At 43.5% G+C, this 16,050-nt stretch overlaps 1 protein-coding gene across 3 annotated transcripts in view; it reads left to right on the forward strand.

Annotated features, from left to right (window-relative positions):
* b9d1 (B9 protein domain 1) overlaps positions 1–16,050 on the forward strand; it is a 46,369-nt gene that overhangs the window by 16,173 nt on the left and 14,146 nt on the right. For all 3 annotated transcript variants that reach the window (XM_041206487.1, XM_041206489.1, XM_041206488.1), the window contains exons 3-4: positions 13,543–13,654; positions 13,864–13,960. In XM_041206487.1, coding sequence (XP_041062421.1) covers positions 13,543–13,654; positions 13,864–13,960 — 209 coding nt within the window. The remainder of the gene's footprint in view (positions 1–13,542; positions 13,655–13,863; positions 13,961–16,050) is intronic.

The following is a 16,050-nucleotide window of genomic DNA, read 5'->3' on the forward strand; positions in this document are numbered from 1 at the left end:
CTGAAAAAGATCCATTTATCCCTACTCTCTGCTTCCTGTTAGCTAGCCAATCCTTTATCCATGCTAATATGTAACTCCCTACACTATGTTCTCTTATTTTTTTGTGGTAACCTTTGATGTGGCACCTATTCAAATGCCTTTTGGAACTCCCAAGTGCACCTCATCTACAGGTTCCCCTTTATCCACCTTGCTTGATACTCCCTTAAAAAACTTTAATAAATTAGTTAAGCACAATTTCCCTTTCACAAAGCCATTACCTACCTAATCACATTATGATTTTCCAAGTGTCCTGCTATAATCTCCTTAATAATGGATTCTAACAGTTGCCCTAAGACAGATGTTAGGCTAATTGGCCTGTAGTTACCCACTTTCTGTCTCCCTCCTTTCTTAAATAAAGGTGTTACATTAGCTATTTTCCAATCCACTGGGACACCTCCAGAACCTAAGGAGTTTTGAAAGATTATAACCAATGCATCTACTCTCTCTGCATCACTTCCTTTAAGACCCTCGGGTGCAGGCCATCTGGTCCTGGGGACTGCTGGTCAGCCTTTAGGTCTAATGTTCTTCCCAGCATCTTTTCCCTAGTGATGGAGATTGTTTTTATGTTCCTCCCTCCTGTTCACCTCTTGATTTTCAAGTATCTTTGGGAAGTTTTCTAAATCTTCTCCATTAAAGACAGACCTATTCAATTATCTGTTCAACACCTTCACTATTTCCTTGTTTTTCATCGTCAATTGCCCAGACTCACTCTTCAAAGGACCAACACTAGCTTTAGTTACTCTTTTCTTATTTAAATAGTTGTAGAAGCTCTTACTATCTGTTTTTACATTACTAGTTAGCTTTCTCTCAACTCAACTTTCTCCCTCTTTAATATTATTTTAGTCATTGTTTGCTGGTTCTTAAAATTTGACTAATCTTCTGACCTAACACTAATCTTTGCAGATTTAAACACTATTTCTTTCAATTTGATACAATCTTTAACTTCCTTATTCATTCATAGGTGATGCATCCTTCTTTCTTTCTTACTGGGATAAATCTTTGCTGAGAGTTTTAATGTCTCCTTAGAATTTTGCAACTGTATCTCTACTGCCCTACCTTTTAACCTCGTTGTCAGGCCCGCTCAGTGTGAAACGTGGCTCCGTACTGGCTGGGAAGGGCCGTGCGGGAGCGGAGGCCTGTCGGCTGGTTTAAAATCGGACCAGCCTAGAAGACTGCCACAGAGGACATTCCCTGAGCCAGCAAGATGGACCCGAATGCAGCTGGACGCAGCAGGTCGAGTGGGCACTTGGCCACCCGCTTCTCTGATGAGTGCCTCATCCTTCCTGGATGAGGTGGCTGCTAGGAGGGACATCGTTATCCCAGGAATGGAAGGAGGAGGCCACTGCACCTCATCAGGAGGGCATGGAAGGAGGTGGCAATGCTGGTCAGCAGCTGTGACGTGGTGCGGCGCTCCTGGGTGCAGTGCCGGAAGTGCTTCAAACACCTGCTGCGCTTAGGAAGGGTGAGTACCATGTTGGCATGGGTCAATGTACAGATGTGTTAAGGTCTGGCCGTCCTCCCGGGGACCTCGGGTGCTAGAGTCTGAGTGCCAACTGTCAATCATGCCGGAGCTGGCCAAGTGGGTGAGCCTTGATTGCCTCGACTGAGTGCCTGGTGGCTCGAGGGCCATGACTCGGAAGTGACCTGCCAGGTGCTCCTCAGCTGGGATTGGGCAGGCTGCAGTGGTGCTGCAGGTACAGATTAGACTAATTAGAGCTCTTCTGTTATTTCAGGAGAAGACTGCCCACAATATAGAAAGGTCACGGACCAGCGGAGGCCCCGCTAGTCTCCTAATCCTTTCAAGGTGTGAGCAAGAACCCCTGGAGCTTGAGAGCTGGCACGCCTCACCTGCAACCAGGTTTGGAGAGACGGGGGTGTTAGACGAAGCTAAGAGTGCAGTGCACAGAGAGAATTTTGGCTTGTGCAACCATTCTGGTGTAGTCTTTTCATTGATGTGAGCCTTGAACCTGGAGCCCGCATTGATCATTGGAAGACAAGGGCACCATGATGCAGATCTCCGTTGTTTCACCAGGGTACCTGGCATACTTAGTGACAGTGTGACGACTTTATCTAATGACATGTCCTTCTTCTCCCTTTTAGGTTTGCCAGCAGGCTTCCGATCTCCAGATCCTGAAGGGCCACCCCTGACACTGGAGGACCACCGGGTGTCAGTTGCACCTGTGTCACATCCGTTCTCTGAAGCAGGCACAAGCGCATATTCCAGCACCTCAGTGGACATTAAGAGTGGCGGCTAGTATATTGGTGCACATTGGTGAGAGCACTTCGCTATCGCTTGAGGTGTAGGCAGAGCCAGAGTACGCCCAGGGCGACGGCAGTCAGAGGACTGCTAGGGACCAGGGCGATGCTCAGTCTGATGATGAGCCCCTGGAGTCGTCCATTAGGCGGCAGATGCTGGATATCCAGCAAGATGTGCAAGAGAATCTGGTGGGGATCCATGAGGATTTGCGTGCTGTGGTCTCCATAATGGAGGAGTCCATGAGGAGCATGAGCACTTTGTTGGCCTTCATGGCCGAGCGCATTGCCTCCTCCATTGAGAGTGGCGACTCTCATGGAGAGGCAGCTCCAGGGACAGAATCAGGGGTTCCTGGGGTTGCGCTTGGACCTGCAGGCTCTCATACAGGCACTGACCTCAGGCGGTCAGTGTCAGTGTGGAAGATGGATGAGGCACACGGTATCCCAGCTAGGTGCCCCACCATCACTGGTGTGCAGGGAGGTCCGCAGCGACCTCACATTGGCGCACGAGCTGTCTGTTGTCTCTGTGGGCTCCTCTCAGGGTGTTCTGAATGATGGCAGCAGCTCCTCTGCCCCTCCACCAGTGACCATGGCATCTGATGAGGCTGTAGGTACAGGGGAGATGCCAGTCATGGCACTGGTTGCTTCCTTCCAGTCGGAGCTAGGCTCCACTGGCCGGGGATGACCATCAAGGCCAGCAGAGTCAGCAGGCTGTCTCCGATGCCGGTGCCTGCAAAGGGGGAGCATCTCGACTTAGCATTCACAAACATAAGTTAAAGGCACCACGAGCACAAGAGGGACAGGTCACGGGTGATTTTGTGTTCATTGTTGTTAACTTTATATATGCTAGTCTGGTTGTATATCAGAAACATTTCTGTTAAGATTATTGAATTGTCAGAATGTTTTTGTCTTCATGGCCTGAGTATGCTTCACCTTTGTATTTCATTGGTGCAGGGAACGTCAGTACGTAATGCTGGATGTAGGTGGCTCTGAACTTCATTGCACAGGCACTGAGTACCCTCTGTGTTCAAATGAAAGGGTCCTTTCAGACGTCCGGGATGGAGGCGGTAGCCCTGGCATGCAGTTGAAGTTGATCTTTGGTAGCCTAGCTGAAGGAGTGTTGTATCAAGGTCTCCCTGCAGGTTACTGAGGCCTGGCTCCATGTCCTCAGCATTCTCCTCACTGTGCTCATCTTCGGACTCACTACTGGACTCATCACCTGTGTCCTGTGTAGTTGCCTCAGGATCCTCTTCACCAGTGGGTCCCACCTTGCCAGTGCCAGATTGTGGAGAGCACAGCATACAACCAAAATCAGTGATACCCACATTGAGGGGGTATTGTAGTGCTCCCCATGAATGGTCTAGGCATCGGAAACACATCTTGAGAAGACCTATGATCCTCTCTACCACTGTCCTTGTGGAGGCATGACTCGTATTGTAACACTTCTCTGCCTCTGTTCTTGGGTGGCAGAGAGGCATCACAAGCCATCTCTTCAACGGATAGCCCTTGTCACCCAGCAGCCATCCAAACAGTTAGGCTGGAGCATTGAAGAGCCTCGGCACTTGGGAGTGTCTAAGGATGTACGTGTCATGGGAGCTGCCACGGTACCTTGTACAGACTTGCAGAATCTTCATCCTGTGATCGCACACTATCTGCATGTTATTGGAGTGGAATCTTTCCTGTTGAGAAAGGCAGCCGGCTGACCTGCTGAAGCCCTGATGGCCAAATGCAGTCGATTTGGACCTTGTCACGGGGGAACCCAGTAATTGCTGCAAAGCCTCTGACTTGCTCAGCCTGGCTGGCCTCATCCATATGGTAAAGAATAAAGGACAATACCCGCCTGAACAGTGCTTCCGTGATCAGCTTGATGCAACTATGGACAGCTGATTGGGAGACCCCACACATGTCCTTCGCTGAGCACTGGAAGGAGCCGGAGCCATAGAGGCTGAGGGCTACTGTGACCTTCAGAGCCACTGGCATGGGGTGTCCACCCACACAGTCGGAGCTGATCTCAGGCCCAATCATCTGGCAAATGGAGGTCACGCTCTCCCTTGAGAGGCAGAGCCTCCATTGGCATTGGACTTCGGACATATTGAGGTAGCTGCATTGCTGCCTGTAAACCCTGGCAGCAGGATAGTGGTGTCTTCTGCGGCCCCTTCCGCCTTGGACTACCTTCTAGCCCTGCGCCTCTCCTCCCACAGGTCCGTCCCCTAGAAGCTGCATAGGGACACATGGCTTCCTCTCCCTTCTGCCCCTCTCTTCCTCCTCAGAGGAGGTGCCTCTGCACCTCAGCATTCTGCAGTCTTTCTCCATTGAAGTAATACTCTGCTTTTTTTATTCTTCCTGCCAAAGTGAACAACTTCACGTTTTCCCACATCATACTCCATTTGCCAGATTTTTTGCCCACTCACTCAACCTATCCATATGTCTGCAACCTCTTTATATCCTCTTCACAACATATTTCCCTATCTACCTTTGTGTCATCTGCAAATTTAGCTACCGTGCCTTCACTGCCCTCATCTAAATCATTGAGGTAAATTGTTAAAAAGTTGAGGGCCCATTACAGATTCCTACTGGATTCCACTCATCACATCCTGCCAATCAGAAAATAACTCATTTATGCATACCCTGTTTTCTGCCAGCCAGCCAATTGTCTATCCATGTTAATATGTTACCCCTACACCATGAACTTTTATTTTCCGCAATAACCTTTGATGTGGCACTTTATCAAATGCCTTGTGGAAATCCAAGTACAGTACGCCTATAGGCTCCCCTTTATCCACAGCGCTAGTTACTCCTTTAAAGAACTCTAATAAATTGGTTAAACATGATTTCTCTTTCACAAAACAATGCTGACTCTTCCTGATTACCTTAAGTTTCTCTAAGTGGCCAGCTATAACCACCTTAACGATTGATTCTAACATCTTTCCCAAAACAGAAGTCATTGTATCTGGCCTATAGTTTCCTGTTTTCTGCCTCCTTCCCTTCTTGAATAGAGGGGTTATATTTTCGATTTCCAGTCTGATGGAACCTTTCCAGAAGCTAGAAAATTTTGGAAAATTAACATCAACGCTTCTACTACCTCACTAGCCACCTATTTTAAGACCCTAGGATGTAGTCCATCCAGATCTGGAGACTTGTCAGCCGCAGCTGTATCAGTTTGCTCAGTACTGCTTCCCTAGTGATTGTAATTTCACCAAGTTCCTATCTCCCCTCCACCTCCTGATTTACAGCTATTACTGGAATGTTTTTTGTATCATCTAGAGTGAAGACAGAAGCAAAATATTTGGTCATATCATCCACCATTTCCTTATTATCTACTATTAACTCCCCATTCTCACTCTCTAGAGGACCAACACTCACTTTACTCATTTCCTGTTTAAATACCTGTAGAAACTCTTGCTATTGGTTTTTACATTTCTAGCTAGCTTCCTCTCATATTCTAATTTCTTTCTGCTGATTAACCTTTTAGTCATTCTCTGCTGTTCTTTATATCCTGACCAATCATCTGACTTGCTACTCATCTTTGCACAGTTATATGCTTTTTCCTTAAGTTTGATGCTTTACTTAACTTTTTTAGTTAACCAAGGATAGTGAGTCCTCACCTTAGAATTTTTCTTTTTAGTAGGAATATACTTATTGAGTATTCTGAAATATCCCCTTAAATGTCTGCCACTGCTTCTCTATTCATCTATCCCCTTGCCTAGTAACTCTTTTCGCTTCAGCTAGCTCAGCTTTCATGCCCACATAGATGCCCTTATTTAACTTTAAAATACTAGTTTCAGACCCACTCTTCTCTACTTCAAACTGGATGTAAAATTCAATCATATTGTGGTCGCAACTACCTAGGGGTGCCTTCACTCTGAGGTCATTAATTAATCCTGTCACATTACAGAACACATTCCAGACTAAGACGTGTCATTATTCACCTCCTAAAGCCATTCATAAAGGTGTTTCCTGATTTGAATGGGTCATTCCGAAGCTAAGACAATGATTGTCACAAACCCTCAGGGTGAATGTCTGTAAACAGTAGCCCAAATTGTGGCTAATCCACTGAAGCACAGCACCATATTTGGAAAAGGGAACTATGTGAAATCACATAGTAAGGCAGCCATGTTGGTCCCCTTTTTAATCTTTATGGGGAGATGGCAGTGGTAATGTTGGTAGACCGGTAATCCAGAGGCCCAGGCTAATGCCCAGGGGGCATGGGTTCAAATCCCATCACAGGAGCTGATGGAATTTAAGTTCAATTAATGAAATCTGGAATTTAAAGCAAGTAATGAAACTGTCATTGATTGCCTCAAAAACCCATCTGGTCCACCAATGTCCCCAGGGAAGGAAATCCGCCATCCCCACCTGGTCTGAACCACATGCAACTCCAGGTCCACAGCAATGCGGCCGACCTTCAACTGCCCCCTGAAATGGCCAAGCAAGCCCCCAGTCCAAAGGCAACTAATACTCTCCTTACGTGGCAGAGCTTTTATTTTTTTTATTAATTCATGGGAAGTGGCCGTTGCTGGCTGGGCCAGCATTTATTGTCCATCCCTAATTGCCCTTGAGAAGGTAGTGGTGAGCTGCCTTCTTGAACCATTGCAGTCCATGTGGTGTAGGTACACTCACAATGCTGTTAGGAAGGGAGTTCCAGGATTTTTACACAGCAACAGTAAAGGAACGGTGATAGGAACGGCGATATATTTCCAAGTCAGAATAGTGAGTGACTTCGAGGGGAACTTCTAGGTGGTGGTGTTCCCATCTATCTGCTGCCCTTGTCCTTCCAGTTGGTAGTGGTCATGGGTTTGGAAGGTGCTGTCTAAGGAGTCTTGGTGAATTCTTGCAGTGCAGCTTGTAGATGGTACACACTGCTGCTACTGTGCATCGATGGTGGAGCGAATGAATGTTTGTGGATGTGGTGCCAATCAAGCAGGCTGCTTTGTCCTGGACAGTGTCAAGCTTCTTGAGTGTTGTGGGAGTTGTACCCATCCAGGCAAGTGGGGAGTATTCCATCACACTTTTGACTTGTGCCTTGTAGATGGTGGATAGGCTTTGGGGAGTCAGGTGGTTATTCGTTGTCTCTGACCTGCTCTTGTAGCCACAGTATTTATATGGCTAGTCCAGTTCAGTTTCTGGTCAGTGGTAAACCCCCAGAATGTTGATAGTGGGATTTCAGTTACAGTAATGTCATTGAAAGTCAAGGGGCAATGTTAGATTCTCTTGTTGGAGATGGTCATTGCCTACCTCTTGTGTGGTTACTTGTCACTTGTCAGCCCAAGCCTGGACATTGTCCAGGTCTTACTGCAACTGGACATGGACTGCTTCAGTATCTGAGGAATTGCAAATGGTGCTGAATATAGTGCAATCATCAGCGACCATCCCTATTTCTGACCTTATGATGGAAGGAAGGTCATTGATGAAGCAGCTAGGGAAGGCGATGGCGTAGTGGTATTGTCACTGGAGAAGTAATGCTTTGGGGACCAGGATTCGAATCCCACCATGGCAGGTGGTGGAATTTGAATTCAATAAAAAGTCTAATGATTGTCATTGTCAAACCATTGTCAATTGTTGTAAAAACCCATCTGGTTCACTAATGCCCTTTAGGGATCTGCTGTCCTTACCTGGTCTGGCCTGCATGTGACTCCAGACTCACAGCAATGTGGTTGACTCTTAAATGCCTTCTGAACAGGGCAATTAGGGATGGGTAATGAATGCTGCCGAGCCAGTGACGCCCACATCCAATGAATAAAAAAAAAAGCTGAAGATGTTTGGGCCAAGGACACTACCCTGAGGGAACTCCTGCAGTGATGTCCTGTCCAACAACCACAACCATCTTCCTTTGTGCTAGATATGACTCCAACCTGATTCCCATTGACTCCAGTTCTGCTAAGGCTCCTTGATGCCACACTCGGTCAAATGTGGCCTTTATGTCAAGGGCAGTCGCTCTCACCTCACCTCGGGAGTTGATCCCTTTTGTCCATGTTTGAACCAAGGCTGTAATGAGGTCTGGAGCTGAGTGGCCCTGGCGGAACCTAAACTGAGCATCAGTGAGCAGGTTATTGCTAAGCAAGTGCTGCTTGATAGCACTGTTGATGACCCCTTCCATGCCTCACTGATGATCGAGAGTAGACTGATGGGGCGGTGTCATATTTTGTTTCATAATGCTCCCCTGAAGCACCTTAAGACATTTTATTATGGTGCTGTGTAAAGAAAGCTGTTGTCAATCTGCAATTCTTTTAGGAAGCCTCAGTATAATATCAGGACTATAAGCTGAAACCCTGATTCTGGAATTAGGCTGTGTTTACATTATAACTTTAATGGTGGTATGAAATTAAACTGCTTTGTATTAATGTAGTAGTGTGAATAGACTTCGTTTCATCTGGTAAGTGAAAGTAGTAATGCTTCTTCGATATAAAAACAGAAAATGCTGGAAAGACAGCAGATTTGGCAGTATCTGTGGAGAAAGCAACATAGTTAACGTTTCGAGTCCCTATGACTCTCAGAGCTGAAGAAAGGTAGAAATGTGATGGATTTTATATTGTTTTGGAGGGGAGGTGTCAGATGCATGGAGCAGGTGGAGCAAAATGGAAGATCAGGGAAAGGTGGGAGCTCAGGAGAGATTTGACAACGATGTCATGGACACGACAGGGAGTGTTAATGGTCATGTTAAAGACTAAAGAAGGTGCTAATAATTACATAGAGGTAAGGTAGCAGAATGTGTTAATTGTAGAACAAGGGTCAGCACTCAGAGACCAAAACAATTTATAGATGGCCGGGTTTGGAGGAGGAAGTGGGGGGGGGGGGATGGTTGGATGGGGGGGTGAAGAGGTTGGAATTTTTTAAAAAATCAAATTGGAAGAGAGAGTTCATGGTCTGAAGTTGTTGAACTCAAATGTTAAGTTCCATCAACTCCAGCATGATGCCTCCATCAAAGACTTGTTCCCCTCACCTCCCCTGTCAGCATTCTGTAGGAGCCGTTCCCTCCATGACACCCTGGTTCAATCCCCCATCACCCCCAATGCCTCATCCCCTTCCCATGGCATCTTCTCATGCAATCACAGAAGGTATAACACCTGCCCCTTTATCTCCTCCCTCCTCACCGTTCAAGGCCCGAAACATTCCTTGCAGGTGAAGCAGCAATTCACTTGCACCTCCTTCAATTTAGTCCACTGTATTCGCTGCTCGCAATGCGGTCTCCTCTACATTGGGGAGACAAAATGCAGACTGGGTGACCACTGTGGAACACCTTTGCTCAGTTTGCCAAGCATAACCCATACCTTCCTGCCGCTCGCCATTTCAATTCACTGTCTTGCTCCCATTCCCACATTTCCATCCTTGGCCTGCTGCAATGTTTCAGTGAAGCCCAATGCAAACTGGAGGAAAGCACCTCATCTTCCAATTAGGCACTTTACAGCCTTCTAGATTTCACATTGAGTTCAACAACTTCAGACCATAAACCCTCTTCTCCATTTTGATCTTATTTTAATTTTCTTTCCAAACACCGCCACAGGGCCACCTGTAATTTGTTCTGCTATTAACACATTCTGCTACCTTTTATGCCGTTATTAGCACCTTCTTTAGCCTTTAACACTACCATTAACACTCCCTTTGCCTTGTGTCCATGACATCTTTGTCAAATCTCTCCTCAGCACCTACCTATCCCATTCCTTGTATTTTGCTTCACCCCGCCCTCCCCCAACAATATAAAATCCGTCACATTTCTACCTCTCTCCAGCTCTGAAGGAGAGTCAAATGGGCTTGAAACATTAACTCCACTTGTCTGTCCACAGATGCTGCCAGACCTGCTGAGTCTTTCCAACATTTTCTGTTTTTATTTCAGATTTCCAGTATTTGCGGTATTTTGCTTTTATTTTACTGGTTCTTTGGTATATTTATGGGTTTATAAGGGGGAGTTGTAGTCTCTGTGGTTAGACATCAGTGGATTTTAATTGAATTTGATATTATTTCTCATCAGAACATTGTTTAAAAATGCAAGTTCCAAGTACCATTAATACTAAGTTATTTTTTTCTTCCTTCTGGACAGGACATACAAAATTAGGCATTAATTCTTGCTTGAGTGCTGCTCCATAATTATTGGCAGTCTTCCAGTATCTCATTCAAGTGGCCATTCTAGATGCGTGAGCCTATGCAGAAAATGTGGATCCTTTAGGGTAATATATCTAACCATGCCACTCCTTACCAAATATCCATATGCATGCCCTTTTCAGCAGGTCATTCAACAGCATTCAGAAGTGATTTTTCTCCACAATGATAAGTGCAAAACGATAGTGTCCCATCAGCAGTCCAAGATTAAATCAGCTAGCTTTGTACAGACCAGATTTCCTTCCTGAGATCTTCTGAAATGCATGGCTTAATAATTTTAACTTGCAAGACCCTGGCTCTCCTATTGGTTTAAAAGTTTCACCACTGAAAATTGTTTTTCCTTATGCTAAATGTTGGTTCACTTGATAAAAAGTAATTTTAGGAACATAATTTTATATTTCTGTGCTGTCATGATATTTTGAATTTTTAAGTGATTTCCACATCTGTCTAAATACACCATAGTCTTATTTCTCAAGGGAATATAGAGCAATAAAAAAAGATTTCCTGTTGGAGCTGGTTGAATATCAGGTTTCCCATCGTTAAATGTCATGGATCAAATCTTGAAAATCCATAAAACAATTCCTAGTAAACTTTGTATAATAAACTTTTCTGCAAAGCACAGTAACACAGATCAACAGTCATTCACTGTGTATGTATGTCTATGGGGATAATTTTTGTACACTGTTTAATCCATTATCACATGGATTTCCATCGATGGTTGTTCTCTGAAGCCTCTTGCTATCCTTAAAATTAATTACTTTTCTCCATGCAAAATAGGCTGAGAAATATAAAAATTTAATTATCTTTTACCTGGTGTGATTATTCACATGCATTACTAAAGGTTAGCAATAGTTAATTCCAAAGTCTTGCAACCTGACAGGATAATCTACCAGTTATTCCAGTTGGGACCAGGTACTGCAAATTATCCCCATATTTGACAGCTTTGAGGATATTTTAATGTAAAAGAACATTTTAAGAAATATTTACTTTAAAGCTGAGCTGTGACAAACATTGGGTATTTCTAACTTTCAGTTCCAAGAAGGCAATTGTTAAAAAAGGCTTCTGTAAGTGAACTTGTGTATGGAGTAATTAAAGGCTCTTCCTCTTACTCCATTCCAATGTGTGATTCTATATTAACTTCTAGAAATACTGGTTATGACATTACAGTTCTTTGTTCAGCGCTAATTCAGCAAGCTGAAGAGATTATTGCAAGGGGGTTGGAGTATAAAAGTAGTGCTACAACTGTGTTGGTGAGACCACATATAAAGTACTACATTCAGTTTTGCTCTCCGGTTCAGAAAAAGGTTCACTAGGATGAAGGTGTCTTATGAAGAAAGCTTGAGCGGTTTGGGCCCATACTCATAGGAGTTTAGAAGAATGAGAGGTCATCTTATTAGAACACACAAAGAATCTGAGGGGACTCGACAGGGTAGATGCTGAAAGGCTGTTTTCCCTCGTGGGGGAATCTAGAGCTTGGGGGCATAGTTTCAGAATAAGAGGCTCTCCATTTAAGTTGGAGATGAGGGGGAGTTTTCCTGAGAGACTTGTGAAGATTGAGTCATTGAATATATTCAAAGCTGAACTAGACAGATTCTTGAACTACAGGGGAGTCAAAGGTTATGGGGAACAGGCAGGAAAATGGAATTGAAGCCAAGGTCAGATCAGTCATGACCTTATTGAATGACAGAGCAGGCTTGAGGGACCATACAGCATACTCCTCCTAGTTCTTAAGTTTTCATTCAAATTTTCTATGGTCAGACAAATTAAGTTTGAAAATTGAAATAGCAAACCAGGCAAATGAGATCTTGAAATTAATTGAATACCATGTAGAATCATAGAAAGTTTATAGCATAGCAAGATGCCACTTGATCCATTGTGCCTTCGCTATCTGAAAAACGATGCAACCAGCCTAATCCCACTTTCCAGCATTTGGTCCATAGCCCTGCAGGTTACGGCATTTGAGGTGCATATCCAGATACCTTTTTAAATAAGTTGAGGGTTTCTGCCTCTACTACCCTTTCAGGCAGAATGTTCCAGACCCCCAAAACCCTCCTGAGTGAAAAAAAATTTCCTCAACTTCCCTCTAATTTTTCTACCAATCATTTAAGTCTATTTCCCCCCCACTGACCTCTCTGCTAAAGCAAATAAGTCCTTCCCATCCACTCTAACCAGGCCCCTCAATTTTATACATCTCAATTAAATCTCCCCTCAGTCTCCTCTGTTCCAAGGAGAACAACCCCAGCCTATCCAATCTTTCCTCATTGCTGCAATTTTCCATTACTGGCAACATCCTTGTAAACCTCCTCTGTACCCTCTCTTATACAATTACATCCTTTCAGTAATGAGGTGACCAGAACTGCATTCTGGTTGTGGCCTAATTAATATTTTATATAGCTCCAGCATAACCTCCCTTCTCTTAAATTCTATGCCTCGGCTAATAAATGAAAGGCCATATGCCTTAACCACCTTATCACCTTATCTTGCTACCTTCAAGGATCTGTGGACATTCACTCCAAGGTCTCTCTCACCTCCTCTACACACCAGTATGCTCCCATTTATTGTGCAATTCCTTGCCTTGCTTGACCTCCCCAAATGCATCACCTCAGACTTGTGTATGATGAAAAAATTATATTCTTCACCTTTATAATCAACATTGGGGGGTTTAAACAGGCAACATCTGTTCATAATAATTAAAATAGATTCCATTCATTAGAAATAATTTTGAAATATATACTACAGTAAAAATGCTCTCATTGTTGTATTCCTGCTACTTCACATTTGAGGGCAGTAGAGAACCAGTAAAGACTGCACATAATGTTGGAATAGAAAAAGCAAAGTTTAGCTATCCAGTTTGCAATTTGATAATCTCCAATACTATCCATCTCTTATAACAAAATTTAGTTCCCTTAATACAGATGTATGCTGCGTTGGTATTGCTGTGGAGTTTCAACAACATTGTAGAGAGGTAGGATGCAAGACCACCTCAGCAGCCAGTTACCTAATTCATTTGTGCTTCTATGCAGAGGCATCAGGCTTGGTAGTCAGTTATGGAATGTCAGCATAGGACATGTGGAGTGGAAGACTGTCTGCAGGAAAAAGCTTACTCCTTATAATAACATTTGTGGTTTTATTGTTTCTGCTTTTTTCTTCTTTTAGGGTCTGGAGGAAGGGATATCCCAGATCACCTCTAAAAATAGGGATTGCAATCAATGCTTTGTGTGGAACTTTCCGATGGAGATCACATTCAAGAGCACTAACCCATTTGGCTGTAAGTTTGTCTTTTTTTTAATTCAAGAATTTTTTTATTTTTAAATGAAAGAACTCATAACTTTTAAATCTTTAAATTGATAATCATAAAAATGTAACCTGCACATTTCATGAAATCAGAATGCCTTCAATATGTGACATTTTTATTATATATGTTAATTACTTGAAGCACGTACACTACTGAGTACCCTTGCTTGTCCTTTTCTTAAGGGCCACAGATAGTTATAAGTGTGTATGGAACTGATTTGTTTGGAAATGATGTGGTCCGTGGCTATGGAGGTGTTCATGTTCCCACAACTCCTGGAAGGTAAGTCATAGATGTTTTTCAATTCATTTTATGGTTAATATTAGAATAATTGGAACTTGCAGAGGGAGGGGGAGGATTCAGTTCTTGTAGTCCATGTAGGTACCAATGACATAGTTAGAACTAGGAAAGAGGTTCTGCAAAGTCAGTATGAGGAGCTAGGTTCCAAATTAAGAAGCAGAACCTCAAAGGTAACAATCCCTGGACTATTACCTGAGCCACATGCAAATTGGCATAGGGAAAATAAGATTAGAGAGATGGATGCGTGGCTCAAAGGCTGGTGTGGGAGAAATGGGTTCCATTTGTGGGGCACCGATATCAGTACTGGGGAAAGTAGGGGATATACCGTTGGGACGGTTTACATCTGTATCATGCTGGGGCGAGTGTCCTTGCAAATCGCATAACTAGGGAAGTAGAGGGGGCTTTAAACCAAAGAGGGGTGAGGGATCAAGCTTGGGTAAAGGCAGCAATTCAAGGTATAGAGCCAAGACAGGAGAGCAAAATGGTAATATGAGAAATGGGGGACAGAGAGAAAAAGCCTAAGAATATATCAACAGTCAAGACTAAATGTTACAAAGGTAACAAAAAGACAAAACTGAAGGCTCTCTGTCTGAATGCATATAGCATTCATAACAAGGTAAATGAATTGATTGGCCACATTGAAGTAAATAAATATGATCTGATAGCAATAATGGAGACATGGATGCAGGACGACAAAGATTGGGTCCTTAATATTGAAGGGTACGTGACATTCAAGAAGAATAGGAAGCTAGGTAAAGGTGGAGGGATAGCACTGTTGATTAAAGAGGGCATTGGTGCAATAGTTAGAACTTGGTTCAGATCAGGATGTAGAATCGATTTAGTTGGAAATGAGGAATAGTCGAGGAGTGGGGGTGGTCTACAGGCCCCCTAACAGAAGTCACAGTGTAGGACAAAGTATTTAAGAGAAAATATTGTGTGCTTGTGATATAGGGATGGCAATAATCATGGGTAATTTCAATCTACACACAAATTGGAAAAATCAGATTGGCAGTAGGAGCCCGGATGAGGAGCTCTTTGAATGTTTTCATGATAGTTATGGAACCAACCAGAGAACAGGTTATATTAGACTTGGTATTGTGTAACATGACAGGATTAATTAATGACCTCAAAGTAAAGGCACCCCTAGGTAGCAGCAACCACAATATGACTGAATTTTACATCCAGGTTGAAAGGGAGAAGAGTGGGTCTAAGACTTAAACTTAAATAAGGGCAACTATGTGGGGATGAAAGCTGAGCTGGCTTAAGTGAACTGAGAAGCAGTGGCAGACATTTAAGGGGATATTTCAGAGTACTCAGAATAAGTACATTCCTAATATAAAGAAAATGCTAAGGGGAGGACCCAACATCCCTGGTTTACTAAAGAAGTTAAGGAAAGCATCAAACTTAAGGGAAAAGCATACAACATCGCAGAGACGAGTGGTAGGACAGATGATTAGACGAAATATAAAAACGACAGAGAATGACTAAAATGTTAATCAGGAGAAAGAAATTAAAGTATAAGAGGAAGCTAGCTAGAAATGTAAAAATGGATAGCAAGAGTTTCTACAGGTATTTAAAAAGGAAAAGAGAAGTTTATTGAGTGTTGGTCCTCTAGAGAGTATCGATGGGGAGCTAATAGTAGATAATGAGAAAATGGCAGAAGCAAAATATTTGTTCATCTCTTCTATGTTCATTATAGAGGATACAAAAAAACATTCCAGTAATAGCTGCAAATCTATCGATGAACAGGAAAAAGGAACTTGGTGAAATTGAAATCACTAGGGAAACGGTACTGAGCAAATTGATGGAGTTGCAGGCTGGCAAGTCTCCAGGTCCTGATGGACTACATCCTAGGGTCTTAAAAGAGGTGGCTAATGCGCTGGTGTTAATTTTCCAAAATTTGCTAGATTCTGGAAAGATTCCGTTAGATTGGAAAGTAGCAAATATAACCCCTCTATTCAAGAAGGGAGGGAGGCTGAAAACAGGAAACTATAGGCCAGTTAGTTCGATGTCTGTCACGGGAAAGTTATTAGAATCGATCATTAAGGCGGTTATAGCTGTACACTTAGAAG

This window comes from Carcharodon carcharias, chromosome 15 (genome assembly GCF_017639515.1).
Source record: "Carcharodon carcharias isolate sCarCar2 chromosome 15, sCarCar2.pri, whole genome shotgun sequence".
NCBI classification, from domain to species: Eukaryota; Metazoa; Chordata; class Chondrichthyes; order Lamniformes; family Lamnidae; genus Carcharodon; species Carcharodon carcharias.